Source organism: Drosophila persimilis, unplaced genomic scaffold (assembly GCF_003286085.1).
Source record: "Drosophila persimilis strain 14011-0111.01,24,50 unplaced genomic scaffold, DperRS2 tig00000191-arrow-pilon, whole genome shotgun sequence".
Lineage (NCBI taxonomy): Eukaryota > Metazoa > Arthropoda > Insecta > Diptera > Drosophilidae > Drosophila > Drosophila persimilis.
In genome coordinates, this window is record NW_020825298.1 from 2,805,009 (window position 1) to 2,828,881 (window position 23,873).

The following is a 23,873-nucleotide window of genomic DNA, read 5'->3' on the forward strand; positions in this document are numbered from 1 at the left end:
TAAATGTCCACAAAATCACCAAGTCGCGGTTTTTTAATTTTTAAAAAAGATTTTTGGGGTATATAGCGAATTCTAAGTATAAGGAAATGATCAACTTATCTACAACTTACACTTTTCTCCCATGTCTGTCGCACAGTGTAATAGGATTTTAGTACATTTTTGGATAGAAGCCAGAAATCTGAAAATAAATAAACTTTGATTAGCAATGGCTGGAGAAATCATAAACAATTATTTATAGAGCCAATAGCCCCTCAAATGACAATTTTCCAATTGAATAAATTCCCGGGCTCTCTGTCTTTTGTTTTTGTTGCACCATTTATTCGTCAATTATTTTCATAATGACTTGTCCATCAATAAAATATCCCATTTGCCAAAGGATTCAACGTTGCATGCAAATTGCATACAAATTTGAGGCATGTTTTTGGGGTCCAAGCAATGTCCAGCGAGCGATCAAATTTATGCACAGACAGGCGCAAAACAATCGAAACAAAACTTAAATCCCCAGGGACTAATTAACAATAATTTGTTTGGTTTTCGTGCTGGAGCAGGAGACTAGAGAAATTCTGCGAAATTGTATGCATTTTCTCCACTTTCTCCCCGGGCTATAATTTAGGTCTACTCGAGTGAGGGGGCAGGGGGCAGGGGGCAGGGGCAGCCACACCAGTTGCCACTGCTGCAGTTGGCACTAATGAGTTTTACCATATTCACGTATTGTTTGCTCTGGTCGTTTCTGGTCGTCACCTCGTCTCACCTCACCCTTCATTGAATGCCAAATTTTCAGCACTGAAAATGCCGAAAAATGTTTTTCTCTAATTACAAAATATCGCACACAAGGCCAAAGCGGCAATTGATGTTGATTAGGAGCGGGGCTCTGCTCTGGACTGTGTTGCGGTTGTCGGTTGATCCCTGATGTTTGGTCAATGCAGCTCTAACATGGGTCCTGGGACGGATAATTGTGGTCCTGGTCCTGTTATATTGCCTCCATGGAGTGCCCCCTCTACCACTGCGTCAACCCCTTCAATTGTTTGCCACTGTTTGGTTGAATTTACCTTTTATTCATTTTTTATTTACTTACTTTTCTTATTTCTCCCTTACTCCATTATGCGTTTCGGCAACAAAACAGAAAATATATCGTGTCGAGGGGAGCTCCAGGAGCTGTGAATAGCTGCTAGAAGATTACTCTTTCCTGATCCACAAAAAAAATTATTTTTTTTAATCAAAGCTTCGATGAGAGTCTTTCTATAATGCCAGAACTAAGATTTTCCATTAATGGTCTCCCTTGATGGCCTGTCTCGAACCCCTACTGTCTCTATATATATTTCCCCATAAGTTCCCTGTAATTCCGCCTAAATCAAAGTCCAATCCTTAATGGTATCACACCTTACTTCAATGCCATTATATTACCTCCTTAGATAAACCTCCATTCCCAATCATCATACCCCAAATCCTCAAGAGAATTAACTCTCAAAAAATAGAATAAATGAAAAGAAATTCCAGAAAAAACTTCAATTTCGATTTGCTGCTTTGTGAGGCGCCACTCACTCGATCAAATTCGCAAAGTGCAATGGGGGCCCAATTGAATAGGCGATGTGGCAGCCACTCCATTTCTCTATCTCTCTCTCTATCAAACACTGTCCGTTTCTCTCCCACACACATACCTATTAAGTTCCATTGGATCCCCTGTAAGAGCACGAGTATATCTGTGCCAACATTTCATCTGTTTACAAAGTCTATTTGTGTTTTTCAATCTCAACCTCACCTGGTCCTGGACCTGGTGCTGGTCCTGGCCCTGGCCCTAGACCTGGACCTGTTCCTCGTACTGGCTGCCATTCCAGTTGGCCAAACACAGAATGCAACAGAGAAAGAAATCAGAAAAAAAGAAGCGAAAAACCAATGATTTTTCTAATAAAGAAATTGAACGTTGGACGCGCAATATTTCTAATGGACTTAAACCAAGGAGCAGCGACAGCAGAGTCCCTCGATTGGAAAATGTTCAAAGGATATGAGGTGTCAACTGATGAAGATGTTATCTCAGCGAGCTCTCTCTCTTTTTCTCTTTCTCTCTATCTATGTGGCCCTCGTCTTGTCGATTACTTTTTGTCTGTTTGCTCTTTGGCGCTGGCTGTCAGTGTTGTAAAGTGCAAATTAGAAGTAGCCGGCAAAGATGTTCGAGATTGATTGTTGAGGGAAAGGAATGCTTCAGAGTGCACTAGAATTTGTAGCAGTTCTCTGGTGATATTTGTCTTCAATCACAGAGGGATTCAATCCTGGAAGTGACTGGGAATTCCTTCAAGGAAATGGTTAGCCATCTCTGAGTTTTTTGGGATAATTGCACACCTGTACTTATTACATGGCCATTCACTAAACAGGATCATGAATCCCTCGCATTAGCCGCGTGAAAACCGAACAAAGAAGTCCAACAAAGGAAAGGAATCCCGTCATTTGTAGCAATCAGCAAAACAATAAAACATTACCTGGTTGATGCTGAAAAGGCCTGGAATCGAATGGAATGAAGCGTAACGGAACAGGAGAGAATGGAACGGAACGGAAGGGCGTTTTTCATGCCGGATGTGGTTCCTCCCCGCATCTGTCAGCGGGCTGCTTAGCGCTCTAATGCGATTATTAAGTGGCAAGTGGCAAGCGGCACGCGGCAAGCGGCAAGCGGCGCTGGTGTCGTGTAAAATTCATTATTCGAGCTCCCAAAAACCCGCTTCCCGCTGCGCGTGTCCCGGAGTTCATTGGCCATGCTCCCATCCCTCTACCGCTGCCATTCGCTCGGTAATGCATTACGCGTACTCAATATCCTGCCTGGGACCCGTCCTGAAACGCGGCCGGTGACTGTGGCGCAATAAATTAGGAACGCAAATAAATCATCCATTTTAATGTGACAGTTCCGACAAACGTAGCTTCGATGGTGTGCCCACAGACTTGGGTGGGGTCTGGTCCTGGTCCTGGCCTGGTCCTGGTGCTGGTCCTGGTCCTCCACTTGACTGCAGTTCGTTGGAGATGAGCGCGTGCTTTGGCCATTGATCGGTGGAAAATCGACAGATGGTTTAAGAATGAAGAATAGTTTGACTATGATTTATGGCTCTCCTTGTACGAAAAGGTAAGCAGTGGCCCCTGTAGGCCCCTATCACGCACGCATCTCTATGGGCCTCCTGCCCCACCCCGCTTCCCTCCACCCCCTGGTGATTCTCCCCATTTGTGAGCAATATTTTGTGGGTTCATTTCAGCTTTTCCCTCGCGTGGGGCATCCATTGTTTGCTCATTGTTTGACTGGCATTTTCCCTTCTCCCAACGCCCATCCTCCCATCTCCATCTGTTGTCTCCACTAAGTACTCGCCCAACTGCGGCACTTAATATTTTTGAATTGCTGCGTGTACGGGCTGGGCTGTTTGTGTGTCTGGAAGTGCCAGCATAATGCCACACCGTAAGAAATTCGAGAGGCAAGCAATTTGCTCGACAAAACGCGAGTTGACCAGCGGGGCGTATGATTAATGTGAGCTGATTCGAGTTAGGTGATATGGCAACGCTGAACAGCGCTGAAATGAGTGCGAAATCTTTGTTCATTTCTAAAATTAAACCAAAATGATGGTACAATATTTCCGCTTCGAATGCAGCGAACATCCTCAGTGGAAATGGTGGAAGTTACACCCACCAAGCCGTATAAATCCATCCAAATTCAGATACAAAACACCCGCACATCCCCACTACCATGCAGAGCAAACATTTGCCAGTTCCAGGGAACTGTGTAATGAACATTTATGAGGCAATTTCCTTAGGAGGAGAACAGGAACGACAGACAGTTGACAAACCCAAGAGGGACGAACCCCCCGCTTTAGTACCCCACCAAACTATCCCTCCTTCTGGGCGGACAACTTTTTCTGCTCCACTTATGCCCAAACTAATTAAGTGCAGGAAAAAGTTGCCATTTCCTTCCCGTTTACAACTGCCACGCAGCGTGGCACTGCCACTGGGATGCTGCTGCTGGTCTTTGTCTTCTCCGAAATAGTAGCTAAATTCAGCTCTGGTGAAGCTTGTCCTTGTCCTGCTCTATGTCAGAGATGCACAGATGATATCAGCCCATGCGATTGGGAATTGCATGTGACTAAGGGGTAGCAAAGGGTATTTAGTGGGAATATTCTGCAGAATATATCTCTGTTCCTTCCATAAAAAAGTTGAATGCCATTTAATAATCACTGTTATCAGAAAGTCACAGTTTTCTCATCACAGTATACGTTTATTATAAACCCGCCGGCTCTGGTTGTATGACAAGCTGTAAAATTTTTAGACACTTCGCATTGGGAGCGAGTGCACAGACTTCAGAGGGGGGACGAGTGAGGAGCCTGCTTAGCCATTGCAGTTCACGGGGCCTTCTTCTTATTCCTATTCCTCTTCGGAGTCTCCATCTTTTCTCCAAATATTTAACAGTCGCTCGCTCCAGTCTTCGTGCTGATAGCCCATTCGAGCGTCATAATAACGAAGATAAATGTTGCAAAAGTTTGCTTACAACACGCCCCAGGACTGGAGCAAGGCCCGAACACAGAACAGGACCAGGGAACCAGGCATCCAGGCATCCAGGATCCAGTACCAATTTCGCCTGCAGCTGCGATTTCCAGTTGCATTGTGTTGCATACTTTTCGGCTGCTCTGTCCCTAGCGAATCTTTTGTGAGACACACACAAAAAGATAGAGATGGAGATGGAGATGGAGAGAGATAGCTGCTTAGAAACAAAAGTTGGAGAGATTTTTCGAGCAGGAACTTTACAGATGTACTACTCGTATATTGCCGGGCATTGTACCAATGGGAATCCTTTGGCTAAAAGGAACAACTTTATGGCAGTTAGATATTTACGACTATAAAGTGGAGCAAATGGGCAGTGGCTTTTATTCATGATACAGGGGATGGTGATATTTTAAAGAACAATTAATGGGATAGCATAATTTTTAGTTAAACCTCGCACGAGAAATAAATTTACTTAACTAAAGAAATAATAAACTATGTATGCACGGGAATATTAAGAGCGGGGTCAACAAGAATTAATTAATTAGGCAAGAATTAAAAATATTTTAAAAAAATATGTATATTGGTTGGTGTACAGTTTGGTACGCAAATCCCAGCCAAATGATGATATGATCCTTAGACACAAGGAGCAGCAAGGATGATCCCATCCCTAAAAATACGACGAGCAACGAGGAGCGCATCCCAAAAAGAAAAGGACGGAACCACGACGGGAAGGCCAGAATTTATTAAAAAATAAATATTTTTTTTGTATTTAAATTAAATAAATTTATATTAATATTTGATGCACCAATAATTCCCAACTGGTTCTAGCTGCTGCCGCCTTAAATGAAAATTCCAGGGTTAGCAAGTTGAAGTTATCTTTTATGCGGAAACATTATCGTAACCACCAACACACGCCCCAAGGACGTGATGTTTTCAAGGACCTTAATCCTTATAAGTTATATAACCTATAATCCACCTATAATCATTAGTGTTGTGTAGTTTGATAAAACTTGAACTTAATCATGACAAAAAAAAAATATAACTCAAAAATAATGATTACCTATGATTTTTATTTTTTTCGCTCAAAATAAAACTCTCCACGCAAATAATCCGAGTGTAAATACTATAATATCCGTGTTTTTTTCCCTGTGTTCGGTAATTAGTAGCCTTAAATTTCAATAAAATTCAATTTTTGCATTCCCTTGAAACTTTTTCGCACACTTTCCCGCCATTCTTCGAACATCGACAAAAACAAAGTCCCCAACTAATTTGAACGCCGCGGAAAAATGTTGACACGGCATGGCCTGGGATCGCAGTGAAGTAGAAACTAATACAGCCTCTTTTTTTTGGTTCGCATGAACTTTTTTACGCCGTGGCGTTTAATGAGAACCGACGCGGCAGGAACAAGAAGGGCTGCTCCGGCAGCAGCTGAAGCCATCGACGACGACGACGACAGCAACGACGACAGTTTACACTGATGCTCGTTAGTTCTACGCCAAAAAGTTTGCCCTTGCCCTCCAGTTTCGACCAGCTGCAATTCACAAAATTTCACTCCGGCCATGGGGAGTGTGAGTGGGGTGGGGTGGAGTGGGGAAAGGGCTATCAGGACTGAAGCAGTTCTGTTGGATTTGTTGTCCTGCCATGTCCATGTCGGACTCGTTCTCGTTCACTTGATTTATGTCCGATGCGTCTGGCAAATGTTTTGGGACAACTCCCTCAAATGCTCCTCCTCCTCCTCCGACGGTCGTCCCCCATGGATGCAAGCAACCTCGCTCTTGGCTTTAATTAAAAAACTAAAATAGATGAGTGGATGGGTAATTTGTCTAGATTGCAGCTCTCTCAGCAGCAATTTGAATACTTACAAGCAATAAATTATGGCAGCAAAATAGATGAGCAAAAAAATTAAGAGTCCTTGAAGAGCCAACTAATCAAGTGAAAAGAATACAGAGGGGAATTTATTTGAAAGGAAAATGAGAGTGTACATGTCGGATCCTAATGTTCCTGCCGGCCTGTGTGTGCTGTGTAGGTTTTTGATACAATATTTATCCGAAATATCCGATTTCCACGATATAAATTTCTAGTTGGGCCATCAAACAAATGTAAATCTTGTGGAAAACTCCCACAAAACTCAGAGAGGCTTCACTTCGACTGGAAGGGATCCTTGGCAAGGTACTTTTCCAGTCGCTGATCGCCATCGGGCTCCTCCTGGGAGAGCTGCGAGAATCCCTCCTCGTCCACGAAGCAGATCTCGTGACCGTCGGGATCGGCCAAGATAAGCACTGTCACGGCGGGCTTGCCGGGCGTTTCCAGAGTGATTGGGGACTTCAGGACCGTGCCGCCGGCTGCCACGACTGCTTCGTGCAGCGGTTGTTGCGTTGCCGCGGGAACAGCGAAGGCGATCCGACCGTATGCCTTGGCCCGATTGATGGGATCCGGAGTCTGGGTGAGCTGCAGCGACGCCTGCTTGAAGTCATAGGTCAGCCACACGGACTGCTTGTTCTCCGCCAGTGGCTGCATCCGGAGCACCTGTTCCCAGTACTGCCGCGAGGCCGCAAGATTGGTCACGCGCAGCTCCACCGACTGCACGGGATCGGCGTCGGCCTCCGTAACTGCCTGGTCGATCACATGGAACTTGTAACCGTCGGGCGAGGTGAGTAGATGGCCCCCTTCCGTCTTTTCAATGGGGTACGAGTGCTGGGCGGCGCGTGGCAATATCTCAGTAGAGTGAATGGTTACTCCGCCGAAATCATTACCCATTTCGTAGCTGGTCACGCCGTAGTTGTAGGTGAGCTCGATCACGAAATGGGAACTCTCCGGACCGTAGCCCACCATGGTCTTGCTCCACCGATTGTCGTAAGGTCCATTGCATTCGGCTTCGCAACCTTCTTTGAATTCCTCGTGACGCAAAACCTTCATTCCCAGGATCTGGCGAAAGAAGAAGGCGTTCTTGGCCCGGTCTCCAATCTTCAGCACATAGTGCAGGGCGCGTCCCGATAGTGCTGCCATTATTAAAAATTGAGTTGAGTTTTGAGAAATTTACAAAATTTAGAAATTTACAAATAAAAAATTTTCGGCTCTGGTTTTTTTTTGCTTTACGACTGGAAGTATATTTCGATGAGGTTTGAGCAAGAGAATGAGTGGGGATGGAGACAGCAAGCTCAGAGAAAACCTGATGTGTTGCATTGGAAACGGATCTGAATTCTAATAGAAAATATCTTACCCTGCCCTGCAATAAAAGTCTACTACCGATTTTTTATTTCCTCATTTAAAGCTTTAGTTTCATCCTTCATTCAGAATTCAGATCTGTATATACAATGACTCGCATTTAAAATCCCTTCAGAATATCCACATAAATTACCGTTCAGACTTTTGATGCTTTTGGTAATTTTCCCACAATTAATCAAAGTCGTTCTAAGCTCCAACCTATCATAATGGGACATGTATTAGTTTACACCAACAAAAGCACAGTCCCAGCTCAGGGCACAGGGTGCGATCCACAATCAGTGACTAAGCTACAGCGAGAAGATAGAGAATCAAGCGGGTTCCTTCCACTCCCCTGTTCTTAGCTTCGATCTGGTTCGAGCCCTGACAATAGGTTGTGATCCATCGTCCCAACTTAATAATCCAACCCGTATTCCCTCGAGCGCCAATCTCGGCCCACTCGCTTCTGTAGCTTGCGAGCGAGTGCTCGCTTCCATACGAGTAAAATATCGAGACCACCGCGACGACCAAACTTTTTTTATATAATAGACAGTAATTATAATAAATGGATTTATATCAAAAAACTAATCTAAATAAAGGGTTCGTTTTTGTACAGCTCTCTAAACATTATTCAATAAGAAGCAACTTAAAGAGGAATTATATTTAGTCTTCCTGCTTATAAATAAACCCAACCAGACACGTTGATGGCACATTTTTGTGCCACGTTGTTTGGGGCTGCTACGGCACATACTCGCCCAGATGGACGCATAAAGTAGCTCCATAAAAATAACTCTCAGATGCTTTCAATGAGAATGGTGGCCGGAGGGGAAAACCTTGCATGTTTCGCATGCCACACATGACGCAGAGCACCGAACACACACTCACACACACACACACCTACAAAAGGAAGTCGAGTCAGGCAACCAAAAGGTTAAAGGAGGAAACTGGCGCTGGCTTAAGAAAATAGCTCATACGCAGCGTATGCCGCATGCCCCGCATGCCACAAATGCTCGGGCACCCAAGGGGCGAGCGAGCTGCCACTGCAAGACAGAGGTGGATAAAGGAAGTCAGTCAGCAGAGAAGCAGCGCACATACAGGGCTCCCATATAGGACTTCCTGTGGCAGCTGCCATGACTGAGCACTGTCAGTGTGTGCGTGTGTGTCCTCGTGTACTTAGTTCTCGATTTATGTATTAAATGATATTTATCGACTAAGTATTTTTATTATCATTAAAATTCAAGAACAACTTTGATGCGAGTAATTCCAGTCATTGTTTCAACCATTGCAGTGCAGTGCAGTTGCACTGTGGGAAAAGGAAATCTGGTGACATTAGTATGCACTGCCCGTCTACAATTTGGCATAATTATAGGGGAGACATGTTTGGAAAAACAACAGCATTGCTCAAAGCTGCAAGTCACAAGGATACGCCCACGACTTGGAGGCCTCATAGCATTGGAGAGCATTGTTCCTGAGCTAAAAGCGTCTCGTAGAACATTCAGGTAAGGAACGAATACGAAAAATTCAAGATTTATAGGAATCGTTCGTCATCACATTATTGGGCACATTTTGGGGGCTTTGCTACGAGAAAAATAGTCAACAACTTAGGAAACTTCGTATATATTTCAAAACAAATAATCATCATGTATCGTCATGTTTCACCTCAAGGGGTACAATTGAGTTGAATTAGCGACTCCTCGGGGTACTTCATCGCATAGAGCACTTCACCAATTATATGGTAGAGAGGTGCAGCATCAACGGCGTTTAGGGCCATCTTTAGACATTTGGCAATGATTGGGGGAACGTTGGTCAGCTCAAAGACATCATCGATTAATTTCAAGCGACGCTCCACTCCCGGAATGGCTTCTCTAATCCGCAGCAGTGGCTCGGATGCCATGGAGATGGAGGTAACATAGTCTCGACGGTCCTCAAAAACGTAGCACTCAATTTGGAAACGTAGAGGTTCCGCTTCCTCGGTGGATGAGGACCTCGAACGGTAGAGAATCTTTCTGGCGTACATCTTCAAATCAATGAATTCGGCGAACTGGAAGAAGAATAGCAGGTGATCGACCAAGGGATTGGCAGTGCTGTTGATAGCATTCACTAGATTGACAAATTTTGAAAAGGCTCGATTTATGTTCAGATTGCGTAACTTTCCCTTAAGGTGAAGGCAGGCTGCAGGAGAGAACTCGGCAGGAATCTTTACTGGCTTATACAGGCGACAAAACGATGTTGATGATGTTTGGAAGATTGAATTGGGGCATTCGATGCCGGGGAACAGCGTCGGTACATGACCCACCGAGTCAACCAGATTTACCGGCGATATCAATGACACAACTTCAGTCTTATCTGGCTCTGCGCGGGTCTTCGCTTTCCACGCCTTCGACATTAGACTTCGATTCTTCTTCAAAGTTGGATGAATCCGCATCTGTAGTGTGCTCCTGGTATCTTTTGGGGTGTTCCGGGCATTATCCGGAATTTGTTTGTCTTGCTGGTTGGGTAACGCGTGCAACGTTATGTTATTCCGCACTTGTTCTTTGGGCCAGTCCTCGTCTCGCCTATCTCGAACAGCTTTTTCAGATAATTGCTTGCGCAGATCAGATTTACGAGCCGAATGAAGGGTACACGCTCTTTGGATCAGTTCCTTGCGCTTTGGTTTGGTTTGGCGTACAGATGGAAGTCGACGCGGAGACTCGGGCAAAGGTTGTGGAATCTGCTCCTTTTTAAGGCGGCTGACTTCTTCTGGACCTTCCTGGGATTCATCAGCTTGGAGCTGGCGCACAGCAGACTGTCGTTTGATAGCTGATAGACGACGCGGAGACTCGGAGATTCGCATAGTTTGTTCACGCTCCTCCTGCCTAGGTCGGCCGTCTTCTGCTCTGTTCTTGGTAACCTCATTGGCTTTGGGCTTGTGCAGAACAGAGGTACGCATAAATGGTAGACGACGCGGAGACTCTGGAAAAGCATTTGGAATCCGCTCCTGTGTTGAGCGGCTGTCTACGTCGCGAGCTTCATCAGTTTTGCATTGACTCAGAGGAGACTGTTGTTTGGAACTGCCCTCGTCTCGTTTCTTTTCGAGTTCATCAGTTTTGCTTTGGCGCATAGCAGGGTTACGTATAGATGAAAGACGACGCGGAGACTCGGGCCAAGTTTGTTGAGTCACCTCCTGTTTTGGTCGGTCGTCCTCTGCACTCTTCCTCGAAACCGCATAAGCTTTGAGTTTGCGCAGAGCAGTGCTCCGCATAAATGGTAAACGACGCGGAGATTCGAACAAAGCTTGTATACTCTTCTCTTGCTTTGATCGCAATTCCTCGACTTGTTTTTTTGGATCATCTTCAGCTACTCGCTTGTGCAGAAGGGAATTGCGAATCGGAGGGCAGACTAGCGCTCGTTGGTTCTGTTCCTGTGGCTTGCTTTTGTCCTCTTTTTGTTTCTTTTTGATTTTGATGTGCCGCATAGGTAAGCTGCGTGCAGAGGGAAGTCGACGCGGAGACTTGGACAAAGGTTTTGGAATCTGCTCCTCTGTTAGTCCGCTGTCTTCTTCTGGATTCCTCTGAACTTCATTGGATTGACTTTGGCTCAGAGCAGACTGTTGTTTGCATCTTTCCTCTTCTCGTTCCTCATCAAATTCATCTGTTACGGTTTGGCGCATGGCAGAGTTACGTACAGATGATAGACGACGCGGAGACTCGGGCCAAGTTTGTTGAGTCACCTCCTGTTTTGGTCGGTCGTCCTCTGCACTCTTCCTCGAAACCGCATAAGCTTTGAGTTTGCGCAGAGCAGTGCTCCGCATAAATGGTAAACGACGCGGAGATTCGAACAAAGCTTGTATACTCTTCTCTTTCTTTGATCGCAATTCCTCGACTTGTTTTTTTGGATCATCTTCAGCTACTCGCTTGTGCAGAAGGGAATTGCGAATCGGAGGGCAGACTAGCGCTCGTTGGTTCTGTTCCTGTGGCTTGCTTTTGTCCTCTTTTTGTTTCTTTTTGATTTTGATGTGCCGCATAGGTAAGCTGCGTGCAGAGGGAAGTCGACGCGGAGACTTGGACAAAGGTTTTGGAATCTGCTCCTCTGTTAGTCCGCTGTCTTCTTCTGGATTCCTCTGAACTTCATTGGATTGACTTTGGCTCAGAGCAGACTGTTGTTTGCATCTTTCCTCTTCTCGTTCCTCATCAAGTTCATCTGTTACGGTTTGGCGCATGGCTGAGTTACGTACAGATGATAGACGACGCGGAGACTCGGGCCAAGTTTGTTGAGTCACCTCCTGTTTTGGTCGGTCGTCCTCTGCGCTCTTCCTCGAAACCTCTTTAGCTTTGAGTTTGCGGAGAGCAGTGCTACGCATAAATGGTAGACGACGCGGAAATTCGAGCATAGTCGGCAGACTCTTCTCTTGTTTGTTTGGGGCAGCTTCTTGAGCTACTCGCTTGCGTAGATCAATATTGCGAGTGGGAGAGAAGGCTAGAACTCGTTGGTTCCGTTCCTGTTGCTTGCGCCTATCTTCTTCTCGTTTCTTTCTGAGTTCATCTGTTTTGCCTTGAGCCAAAGCAGTGTTGCGTATATGTGGAAGTCTACGCGGAGACTTGGGCAACGGTTGTGGAATCCGCGTCTTTTTTAAGCTGCTGTTTTCTTCTGGATTCATCTTGGTTTCATCATTTTTAACCCGGGGCCAAGCTTGATGACTCTCCTCCTGTACGTTGCCCCAGTCCTCGTCTTGTTTGTTTGGGTCATCTTCTTCAGCTACTCGCTTGTGCAGAACGGAATTGCGAATCGGAGAGAAGACTAGCTCTCGTTGGTTCTGCTCCTGTGGCTTGCAATGGTGCTCTTTTCGTTTCTTTTGGAGCTCATCTGTTTTGTCTTCAGCCGAAGCACTGTTGCGTGTAGGTGGAAGTCGACGCGGAGACTCGGGCAAAAGTTGCGGAATCTGCTCCTCTTTTAAGCTGCTGTTTTCTTCTGGATTCCTCTGGGCTTCATCATTTTTAAGCTGGGGCCAAGATTGATGACTCTCCTCCTGTACGTTGCTCCAGTCCTCGTCTTGTTTGTTTGGGTCATCTTCTTCAGCTACTCGCTTGTGCGGAACGGAATTGCGAGTCGGAGAGAAGACTAGCTCTCGTTGGTTCTGCTCCTGTGGTTTGCGATGGTGCTCTTTTCGTTTCTTTTGGAGCTCATCTGTTTTGTCTTCAGCCGAAGCACTGTTGCGTGTAGGTGGAAGTCGACGCATAGACTCGGGCAAAGGTTGCGGAATCTGCTCCTCTTTTAAGCTGCTGTTTTCGTCTGGATTCCTCTGGGCTTCATCATTTTTAAGCTGGGGCCAAGATTGATGACTCTCCTCCTGTACGTTGCCCCAGTCCTCGTCTTGTTTGTTTGGGTCATCTTCTTCAGCTACTCGCTTGTGCGGAACGGAATTGCGAGTCGGAGAGAAGACTAGCTCTCGTTGGTTCTGCTCCTGTGGTTTGCGATGGTGCTCTTTTCGTTTCTTTTGGAGCTCATCTGTTTTGTCTTCAGCCGAAGCACTGTTGCGTGTAGGTGGAAGTCGACGCATAGACTCGGGCAAAGGTTGCGGAATCTGCTCCTCTTTTAAGCTGCTGTTTTCGTCTGGATTCCTCTGGGCTTCATCATTTTTAAGCTGGGGCCAAGATTGATGACTCTCCTCCTGTACGTTGCCCCAGTCCTCGTCTTGTTTGTTTGGGTCATCTTCTTCAGCTACTCGCTTGTGCGGAACGGAATTGCGAGTCGGAGAGAAGACTAGCTCTCGTTGGTTCTGCTCCTGTGGTTTGCGATGGTGCTCTTTTCGTTTCTTTTGGAGCTCATCTGTTTTGTCTTCAGCCGAAGCACTGTTGCGTGTAGGTGGAAGTCGACGCATAGACTCGGGCAAAGGTTGCGGAATCTGCTCCTCTTTTAAGCTGCTGTTTTCGTCTGGATTCCTCTGGGCTTCATCATTTTTAAGCTGGGGCCAAGATTGATGACTCTCCTCCTGTACGTTGCCCCAGTCCTCGTCTTGTTTGTTTGGGTCATCTTCTTCAGCTACTCGCTTGTGCAGAACGGAATTGCGAGTTGGATAGACGACTAGCTCCCGTTGGTTCTGCTCCTGTGGCTTGCGATGATGCTCTTTTCGTTTCTTTTGGAGCTCATCTGTTTTGTCTTCAGCCGAAGCACTGTTGCGTATGGGTGCAAGTCGACGCGGAGACTCGGGAAAAAGTTGCGGAATCTGCTCCTCTTTTAAGCTGCTGTTTTCGTCTGGATTCCTCTGGGCTTCATCATTTTTAAGCTGGGGCCATGCTTGATGACTCTCCCCCTGTACGTTGCCCCAGTCCTCGTCTTGTTTGTTTGCGTCATTTTCTTCAGCTACTCGCTTGTGCAGAACGTCATTGCGAGTCGTAGAGAAGACTAGCTCTCGTTGGTTCTGCTCCTGTGGCTTGCGATGATGCTGTTTTCGTTTCTTTTTGTGTTTGGTTTGGCGCATAGAATAGTTTCGGATGGATGGAATTCGACGCGGAGACTCGGGCATGGTTTTTCGAATCCTCTTCTGTGACGAACGCCCATCTTCTTTTATGTCCTTAGGAAACTCATTAGTTATGGGCTTGCAGAGAGATGTAGATGTAAAACGACGTGGATACTCCCGTAATGTTTGTTGACTGACCTCCTGAGCATCGTCAGTTCCCGGTGTCAAAGGCGGACTGGTGTGAATGCTTTTTATTCTTGCAGATAGACTTTTGACAGGTTCTGCCACTGACTCCCTGTATGAGCGCTGACGAATTTTCCGGGCGAGTAGGCGGAGTTGGGATTTTCTCTCCTTTATAATGAGTCTCGACTGCATAGCCTTCTTCTGCTCCTTTTTATCCTGAGACCTCAAAAACAGGAACCTTTTTTCCAACGTTTTGCTGTTAATAGAGTTTAATTGATCCTTGAAGTCCCCCATTTTATATTGGTTGTCACCCTTATCGTTTAGCAAGAAACTTGTGGAAATGCATAGCGGTTTGCCCTGGTGCAATAAATGCCGCGGAATCTGCGACGGATCCTGGGCTAAATCGAAGATCTGCTTCTTGATCAGGCTATTGCTAGCTGCGTCCTGCAGGGTGAGCGGCAGTGAGCAGTAGGCCACCGAATAGTTGTCCAGATTGCGATGGCTTTCGAGCAAATCCGCCTCTTCGATGGTCAGCTTCGCCGAGCCCAAATGTTTATGGCTTCTAGAGCTATATATGTGGATCCTATGGCAATCGCACTTCGACGACGGACATATAAGCAGCAGAACTGTGCTTAGATCTCGACGTCTAGTCAGTGACTTCAATGTCAGAGCTATAAAAGTCCGCGAACTCACCTTCCTCTTCCAAGGCTTCAGTTTCTTTTTTGAAACCGTGAAGGGACTTTGCGACGACATGATCGTCACTTTACGTTGGACAAACCTAAATGTCTGCCTGTCATCAATCCGCGGTAAAGGTTCAAATGAGCTGCGGCTGACTCTCTGATTAACAGCTTTGCCGGGAGTCTCCGACACACTGGCATTGTCCTTGTTAAGCTCCTCGTTTGTCACAGGCATAATGGGTAATACACAAATTTTGAAACTTTATTTATGTGTTTAGTATATTTATAAGAGTAAAACTATAACTGAGCTCGAGTAAGCATGATGTATTAATGAGCAATTGACAGCATTGTCGGGGCCTACCCGTTCGACAGAGCCGCTAGTTTTCTGGGAAACGGTTATGAACAGGCTGAGAAACGGTAATGTGATTCCAAATTAATCGAAACGGTTTGAAGGAGATGTTCTAATAGCTTCTAATGTCTCTCCGAGTTCTCTTAAAGTCTCGGCATCTTCCAATAGGAGGTTTCAGCTCTCATAATACAATGTCCTTCATTGTTTCCTTTACATTAAGATGCAATGAAGGACGCTTACCATTTCTAGTAACTCGCTTATTACCTACCTTTAAGCTTCATTTGCATTTTGGATGCCAGACAGCTTCCGCTGCTTAAGCCATTATAAGTTTATTGCTAAGATGAAAGCAAAATTTTGAATATTTAAGGACGAAAGATCAAAGATGGATAGATACCTATACACTCACAACGATTTACGAGTGTGCATACGCAGGATAAACACTGAACACGAAGCCTTTCAGCCCTCTGGGCAAACACTGAACACTTGATTTGAATACGAGTATGTTGTATGGAAGCAGTTGTCGGCCACCTGTCCTTGATTGAGTTTACCTGGTTACCCGTTGCACGTTACCCAGCCCGAGTCCCAAACTTCCTCCAATTGAATTGCGTGGAATAGAGTGGATGACTCCTCGTATGGTGCGGTTTTTCGACTTCGCGGCACTTTCCAACCGAAATCCATCATCATCCTTGGCGGAAGGGGTGCAGGGCATGGGATGTGGGTTGCGGGACGTGGAACGTGGTGGGGGGCCAAAATCCAAACGATGTTTGCCAGCGATTGTAACGTGAACTAGCATCGAGCTGGTTGCTGCCTCTTCTGGTGCTGCTGCATGCAACCACAAATTGCAATTAGCGTCAGCATTCTACCCGATTGGCCTCGACTGACGCTGCTGCCGCTCTGTGGCAGCACCAGCTCCAACAGATGATTGATGATGAACGCTAATTTGTGAGTTTTTTTTTTCGTGCCATAGACCCCTCCATGGTTATCTAGCAACTAAATTTGAATTTCGCAGGAAGTTCAATATTTACGAGTCTTAGTATTGTGCATGTTGCTCCAACCGATGATCGGACTTTTGTTGTGGAATATGGCATGAATGTGGAAGCTTTTAGCTGCCATGATTATGAATCACCGTTCAGCTAATTTTAAGCTTGTTTGAGCAAGTTTTCCATATCTACAGTTCATTCCACACGATTTTCTTTTCCGCAAAATGCAAATATTCTGTTACGAGTGATTTTTATTCAATGAAGGGGTGTTCGAAGTTCCCATAAATGTTTATATCTCAACTCTCCGTGTGTGTGCGTGTGGGGATTTATGTAATCAAGAGTATAATAAATACACTAGAAAAACAATTTACAAATCATCCTTGATTACTGGATAATACTTAGGCTCGTTCAATGGATCGTTAGCCATGAGTAGGAGTATATATTCATTTTTTGGGCATTTTTTTACCATTCAATGGCATACATTTTTTCCAGTGTGCATGTGAAATCGAAAAGGAGAGAGAGAGAGTAAACGGATCTGTTTGTTCACGCTCTCCTTCTCTATATTGTGTGCGTGGCTGAGAGGACTGCTAGCTCGAGGCAAATGAGTATGAGTGAGCGTATGAGTTTCAGTGCGTGACCATTTTCCTGTCGATGTCGGTACGTGTGTGTCGTGTGTGTGTGTGTGTGTGTGGGTGGCCATAAAGCAGCTCGTAAATTTCTACAGCAGCACTCTGGACAGCAGATGACCCGCCGGCCCATCTCCAACTCCCCAGCTCTCCTCCCTCTCCATCTTTTGCTGCCATTGTAATATGCCCGTACTTTTACATTTTTTTTCACGCTGTACAATTTTTCGCGCTTTCTTTTCGTTATTGTATTTTTTATATCTGTTTCGGGTGGTTCTGTTACTGTTTCTGGTTCGTTTCTTTGGTTATTACGCAAATCCTTTTGTTGGACCAGCTCCCTCCCTAGTTGTCCCCGCCGTCTCCTGCCCGCATCCGGTTCCCTGCAGCGAACGCTGTCGTGGGGGTGCGAGAGAGTACGCGTCGAACAATAGCTGTGAAATAATCACTTGCCTGTTTGCACTTTATTAAGTGGACAGCGCGAAAGGGACTGTCGCTCCGAGAGCAGTAGATTTATTGACCAAACTTTAAGTTTCCCGCTTTATAGTATATCAATTTATGCTGATGCGGGACTGGACTGGTGCCCAGGGCATTTGTTAATTTGAAGTCAAGAAATGCAAACACTTTGCTTTCCCCCTTTGGGAATTTACTTTAGAATAAAGCGTTTTTTCCAGCTCTGACCAGGAAAAGGTGACTCGAAATGCACTGCAAATGTAAACGCTTAATTAAAAACAACAAAAGCAAGAAAAGAGGGTACCTGCTGATACAGTCACGCACACTGATAAGTTCCTTGATACCTTGAATCCTTGATTCACCAAGAACCGTTCCCAAAAGCTGTCATCCCAGATGTTGTTCATTAAATGGGACTCCCAAATTAAATAATAGCCAGCAATATTGTTCGCTATTTGCACTGCCCACTGTATCAAATCGATGCTTTACCGTAAATGCTTACGCGCTGCAGTGGCCGTTCTTTCGCCTCTCTGTCCACCCTCTTCGTTCCTACAGCTCGCTCGCGCTCTGTCTGTCGCTCGTTCGAGGTTTAGCTGCAGCCCGAGCCTGATCTAGCGCTCTCATTCTGTCGCTCTTTTTCGTTCTTTCAATTTCTAACGAAACAATTCGGACAATTCGGGTCGCTGGCCTTGGTCGGTCTTCGGTTGTTCATCGGTCGCTCCCACGTAGACCGACATACATATGTACATACATACATAGTACATGCTTTCGTCTGCGAATAAAGAGCAATACGTCGCTCTACAATATTGTAGAGTCTACACATAAGAGTAAGTTGTGCCTTTCTTTAAACCCATTCGACTTTTTATTTTTTAAAAACTTCAAAACCTTAAGAAAAAGAAAAAGCTCATTAGCTTTACAGCTTGATTCGGGTTATAATTTCTGTAGAAGTCATATACATAATCTTCAGTTAATTAACAAAATATTTCAGTCTGAGAGTCGTGAGTCTTTCAAGCTCTTAAGAAAGCAATAAGTGCATCCCTTAAAAGAGTCTTCCAGGCCATGCACACCTACATTTAAAATGATTTTCGATTATAATTTACAGAATTGCAAGATATATGACTGAGATGCCATTAAGCCGGTGCCCAATCCTTCGATATACATATGTACCACTGAACATGCCATTAACACAGTAAAAACATTACCAAAACGCCATTAATTCGAATTGTAATGGTTCGTTGTCCCACATTCCCGTTACTCTTAACCCATGGCATTGGCCCCCACACACTCCATGCCACCCACCATTCAGTATTCGCTGACATTCTGCTGACCGGTGGCTGTGTTAATCAGCGCCACCGCGCTGGCATGCAACCGAAAAATGATTGCCTCCAACACACATTATCTGTATTATTAATGAGCTGCATGCCGCACTAGCCACAGACACGCACACAGCAGCAGATAGAGAGAGCAAGAGAGGGCCTATGTCCTGGTTGGGTGCTGTAGGGGCATTTTTCTACCCAGGAGAAGAGAGCACCTTTCCGCGCCTTTGCTACCAAGTCCCTTCCTTGGCACATGCTACAGGATCTTTAATCGGTTGCTGATCCAAATTTTGATCGCAATCAGAGTCATATAGTATCGTATAGCAGCTCCAATAGAGAGATACCTCTGGAAGGGTATCTCAGGTATCGACATTCAACCACATTGGCATTCCTTTTTGATTGAGTCGGTCGAGTTTGCCACTCTGTACGCGTATCTCTCTTATTCGCTCTCTCAGCACATTGCATTTTCATTACGGTGTCGCTTTTCGGGTGTTTAATTAATTGAAAGCATTTTTGCCAACGCTTTGCGGTTGCCTCCCCCTGGCCCTCTCCACCACCGAAATGGTATGCGTAGACCGTAATAATATTGACTCTTTGGCATTGAGGACACAGACACAGACACAGCTGCGGAAGCGGACACAAAAGGCCACCGCCATCCATATGCAAATTAAACGCAGTCGAAAGATACGTCGAACGGTACGAATGTGCCGCAGAATCTTTTGACGAGTCTGTTAATTAATCGAAAAATTGTATATTTATTTTTTTTTAAATGAAGAAGAATTCTTTAACGTCAACGTTTAACGTTTCACAGAGGAAAAATCGAAGCAAACAGCAGAGCAGAGGTGTTTTTATGGTTGTGGATCCAACAAAAAGATTTGGAACCATTGCCTGCACTATTTATAGTCTTATAAAGTTGAATGTTCCAAGACTTAGTTGAGTTCGGGTACCCTTTTTCAAGAAATGGGTCAAAAATTCAGTCTCCGAAACCACTTCGGAGTCTTTAAAACGTTTAGAAGATGTTTTTGAATCTATAACCCCAATTTCGAAATAAAGTTCAGTCCCGCAAGGGATTGAAATGACTGAATTGGCTTAACCAGAACCTTATTACATGTGGGAATGTGAAAATTCATTATTTTTATGGTAATTTTGGCCGTTGAAATGATGTCACATGGAATAGAAACCGCAGAGAGCGATATGCAAGCCCCGAAAATATAAATTACGTGTATAAATGGTCTCCTCGTTTATAATTAGCTCTATTTTCGGTAACAGAATTTGCATGCATTGCTGCTGCACTGCCAATTGCAATGTCCTGCCTAATTGCATAACGACATTTGTTTTGGTAAAATTTACATGATAATGAAGCCAATAGTACATAAACTGCAAGGTGGGGATATATAGGGGTCCTGTAGCTGATTCGATGACTCATAGCAGGCCACGGAAAATGGTGGCAAAATACGATATTGCCCAAGGAAAAATCTGCATTTAAAGATTTATTTTCTTCTACAGGTGAAATCAGTTGCTACTTTCGTTAGATAACGTTTTTGTGATACTAGTTCCTACACAATTGACAACGAAGTATCAATATCAAGGTCTAATCAACTTAGGTATGTTTTGCATCCCTTCTTGGGGATGGACCTCGCCCTAAACTGATGAACATATTCATGTCCTATTAGTAGTGCTTTCCTACTGAAACTTATCCGCCAGATTGAATTGTTTTATAACGGTGACCACGGAAAAAGCCAGCTTCACCATCTTCAAAGAATCGAGAGGTTATATAAAGGATATATAGAGACTATCCGAAGAGTTCTTACCGATAGATTCGTCTGCATGCAGATGGGAAACACTCCACCCGCTGTTAAGATAATCGGTTTCTGGAGATTCTGCAGAAAGTAGACCAGCGTGGACTTGTATCTGCGACTGGCAGCCGTCCAATCCGATTGGAACAGATTGTCCGATAGCTTTTGGCAATCATCGATGATCATATTGCAAAGGTAGCAGAAGGGAAAGGTTTCCAGGCACACACAGAACATGAAGCACACGGTGCCGAGGCCCGTCCAGAGGGTCGAGAAGAACATGACGTTGATCATGGACAGGCCCAGAACTATACCAATCAAGAGGAACTGCACGAATATGGTCCCTGAAAAGGTGGGCCGCAGAGCCTTGACATAGCTAGGAAGGTGGGGGGATGTGGACGTTTTAATCGCATACAAAAATAGTGCAGACGGGGAAGCTACGTACTCCAATATCAAGCGATGGTCGTGGACGCAGTTGCTCAGCTCCTCGTAGTGTTCGTCCTCGTCTTTGGTGGGGTCCGTGCGCAGCTTTGTCAACCGATCCTTGAGCAGACAGATGTGGCAGCGAGCCATCAGCATGTGGGCCAGAGGAGAGACGTCCGTGCACTGATCCATGGTGACCACGCCGCTCATCAGAAGCATCTCGCACAAGCTGGCTACGAAGAAGTTATTTTCAGCGTCCAGCCCAGGGAGGTACATCATCCAGGCGTGCCTGCCCATCAGGACGTAGCCCGTCCAGTTGATGACCACAAATCCCGAGTAGAAGATGTGAAACAACACGTAGCTCAGGTTCCCCAGAGCCACGCAGCGGTGCACACTGGTCCGCTCCTCGTCGCTGGTGCAGCGCAGGTCCAGCTCGTCGAGCACCTTTCTGGCTGCCGTAAACCCCTTGAAGCCCCAAATGGTGTAGATGCACTTCAAAACGCATCCGTACATATTCACCGTGATCTCCAGGGAGCTGAGAAACTCGCCCGCCGTGAAGCTCTTGAACATCTGAATGTATGCCACCAGCATCGAGATCGGCAGGAAGAAGATCAGCAGCAGGTTCATGAAAATACCCCACAGAATGTAGGGGATCCTCCACCTCTTATCCTCGACCGCTGTCCAGCCGAAGAACTTCTGCACTCGATCCAAGTAGACAAAGGCATCGCGGGAGCTAGTCCTCTCCGTCAGTGGCTTGGCTTTGATGCGGGGCACAAGCTTGCTCAACATCTTGGCCGTTCTTCCTTGAATATTGTTGAGGGTTGAGGGTCAAGTGTCTTTTATAGTTCGCCCGTTTGTTGTGGTTTTCTTGCATGACTTGCCAGTTTTCCGACCACAACGCGGGCATGATGTGCTTGTCCAGTAGTTTTGAAGTAATTTTGAAATATATGAGCCTCTGAATTGAACGGTAGATCTGCCAGTCGATCGAATTATAAAGCAATCGGTAGGAGTATCCAATGAATGTATTGATGGCCCTTTTGGGGGCTTGGAATTCCCGTCAAGTGCTGCCATCTATTCAGAGGGTATCTTTTGGTCGAGATCTTCAACCTTTCGCCTTTTCACATATTAAATTCTTAACATAAAAATACTTTTTTTGGTTTCAAACTAAACTTCACTGAAATTTTGTTGAATTATTAACTTTGGGAATGGAAAAGCTGCGAATGAAATAACCTTTACAAAAAATAATGAACGGGTCCTGTAGCTGATGCGAGGCATCATAGAACATTCACTGGGTGTAAGGAGTATAATAGCAAGGACCATCAACGGGGTGAACGCCAAGGAAATTTTCCGCAACACGATGTCTACTTGGGTCTACTTCCTTTATTTAACGTTTTTGTGACCATAATTTCTACTTCATTACATAATAAATAAATATTTGCAAGCTCTAGTCAAGTTTGGTAGTGTTTTCCTACTGAAACTTATCCGCCAGATTGAACTGCTTTATTATGGTGACCACAGAAAAGGCCATCTTCGCCATCTTCAAAGAATCGAAAAGCAATATACAATACTGTTTCATTCAGAAAATATCAGTTCATACCGATAAATTGGTCTGCATGCAGATGGGAAAAATTCCGCCAGCTGTGAGGACAATCGGCTGCTGGAGGTTGTGCAGAAAGTAGACCAACGTGGACTTGTATCTACGACTGGCTGCCATCCAATTCGATTGGAACAGACTGTCCGCTAGATCCTGGCAATGATCGGTGATTATGTTGCAAAGGTAGCAGAACGGAAAGGTTTCCAGGCACACATCGAACATGTAGCACATGGTGCAAATTCCTGTCCAGAAGTTGGAAAAGAACATGACGTGGATCATGGACAGGCCCAGAACCAGGCCAATCAACAGGAACTGCACGAAAATGGTGACCGAGTAGACGGGTCGCAGAAGATTCACATAGCTAAGGGAAGACCATATAATGACCGTACCTATAAAACCGATGAGGCAATGACCTTACTCCAGTATCACGCAGTGGTCATGGATGCATCTATTCAGATCCTCCTGGTGTTCCTCCTCATCTTTGCTGGGATCCGAGTGTAGTTTGGTCAAGCGATCCTTGAGCAGACCCATGTGGCAGCGAGCCATTATCATGTGGGCCATCTTCATCGATAGGAAGATACTTTTGCGAGCTCGAAAATCCTCTCGCAGGGTATCTCGCAGTCGAGATCTTCGACCTTTTGCCTTTTCACACAGTAAATTCGTAACTTAAAACTTAAGAATTCACTCAAATTTGTTCAATTATTAATTTTGGGAATGAAAAGGCTGCGAACTAAGTAACCTTTAAAAACACCCTCGAAAATAATTCAAATATTTCGCATAAACTCTGTTATGTGTGCACATGGGGACTTTTGGCCATTTTCGGGCCGTATAAATAATCCAAAATGGCAACGCAGACCGCAGACCGAAAATATAATTTATAAACTATGTGCTCCATTTTAATTAGCTTATTTTTCGGCAACAGCATTTGCCTGGCCAAATGCAACACTGACTGACTGGAATTTAATTTGAATAAGCTGCCCAATTTAATGCCATTTGTTTTTGACAACATTTACATGATAATGAAGCATCTATGGCAAGTGAAAGGTGCAATAATCCAGGTGGGGCTTGAACATGAACATGGGTGCTGTACCTGATTCAAGGACCCGTTGAGTATTCAGTGGTAGAGTATTGTGTTAATCGAGTGTATGATGAATGGAAAGAGCAGAGAGAAGTTAATAGAAAAAGGAGGAACCATACAGAACTATCAAGAGCATACAGAAAACCGTATTCGTTGAATAGTATCTGCTCTCTCTGAATCCTGAACTCGTAGGATTCATTTCAGACATTCAAAAACTCATTTTGCCTTATCTTGGAGCTACTCTAGTACCAAACTGCCTACAAAGAT

General features: G+C 45.1%; 4 protein-coding genes across 4 annotated transcripts; all 4 read right to left on the reverse strand.

The window, feature by feature from the left end:
- Nucleotides 1-6,628: 6,628 nt before the first annotated feature.
- LOC6595671 (glyoxalase 1) lies at nt 6,629-7,540 on the reverse strand. Its single transcript, XM_002020695.2, has one exon. The coding sequence runs from the start codon at nt 7,510-7,512 to the stop codon at nt 6,646-6,648; it is 867 nt and encodes a 288-aa protein (XP_002020731.2). The 5' UTR covers nt 7,513-7,540; the 3' UTR covers nt 6,629-6,645.
- A 1,827-nt stretch (nt 7,541-9,367) lies between these two features.
- LOC6595670 (titin) lies at nt 9,368-15,238 on the reverse strand. The gene has a single exon (XM_026988173.1). It carries the CDS (start codon nt 15,236-15,238, stop codon nt 9,368-9,370), a length of 5,871 nt encoding a protein of 1,956 aa, XP_026843974.1.
- Nucleotides 15,239-20,230: 4,992 nt separating this feature from the next.
- LOC6595669 (odorant receptor 22a) lies at nt 20,231-21,723 on the reverse strand. Its single transcript, XM_002020693.2, has 3 exons — nt 20,957-21,723; nt 20,530-20,887; nt 20,231-20,470 (listed from the first exon to the last, which is right to left on the reverse strand). Exons 1-3 carry the CDS (start codon nt 21,721-21,723, stop codon nt 20,402-20,404), a joined length of 1,194 nt encoding a protein of 397 aa, XP_002020729.1. The 3' UTR covers nt 20,231-20,401.
- Nucleotides 21,724-22,382: 659 nt separating this feature from the next.
- Nucleotides 22,383-23,089, reverse strand: LOC6595695 (odorant receptor 22a). The gene is made up of 3 exons (XM_026988174.1): nt 22,947-23,089; nt 22,532-22,889; nt 22,383-22,471 (listed from the first exon to the last, which is right to left on the reverse strand). Exons 1-3 carry the CDS (start codon nt 23,087-23,089, stop codon nt 22,403-22,405), a joined length of 570 nt encoding a protein of 189 aa, XP_026843975.1. The 3' UTR covers nt 22,383-22,402.
- Between the last annotated feature and the right edge of the window lie 784 nt (nt 23,090-23,873).

Bases quoted from the DNA above. Each gene is read 5' to 3' on its own strand.
- LOC6595671 (XM_002020695.2), bottom strand. From the start codon at position 7,512: ATGGCAGCACTATCGGGACGCGCCCTGCACTATGTGCTGAAGATTGGA.
- LOC6595670 (XM_026988173.1), bottom strand. From the start codon at position 15,238: ATGCCTGTGACAAACGAGGAGCTTAACAAGGACAATGCCAGTGTGTCG.
- LOC6595669 (XM_002020693.2), bottom strand. From the start codon at position 21,723: ATGTTGAGCAAGCTTGTGCCCCGCATCAAAGCCAAGCCACTGACGGAG. The intron at 20,888-20,956 runs GTACGTAGCTTC...CCACCTTCCTAG, and splicing joins GACCATCGCTTGATATTGGA to CTATGTCAAGGCTCTGCGGC. The intron at 20,471-20,529 runs GTAAGAACTCTT...GATTCTTTGAAG, and splicing joins GCATGCAGACGAATCTATCG to ATGGTGAAGCTGGCTTTTTC.
- LOC6595695 (XM_026988174.1), bottom strand. From the start codon at position 23,089: ATGGCCCACATGATAATGGCTCGCTGCCACATGGGTCTGCTCAAGGAT. The intron at 22,890-22,946 runs GTAAGGTCATTG...GTCTTCCCTTAG, and splicing joins GACCACTGCGTGATACTGGA to CTATGTGAATCTTCTGCGAC. The intron at 22,472-22,531 runs GTATGAACTGAT...GATTCTTTGAAG, and splicing joins GCATGCAGACCAATTTATCG to ATGGCGAAGATGGCCTTTTC.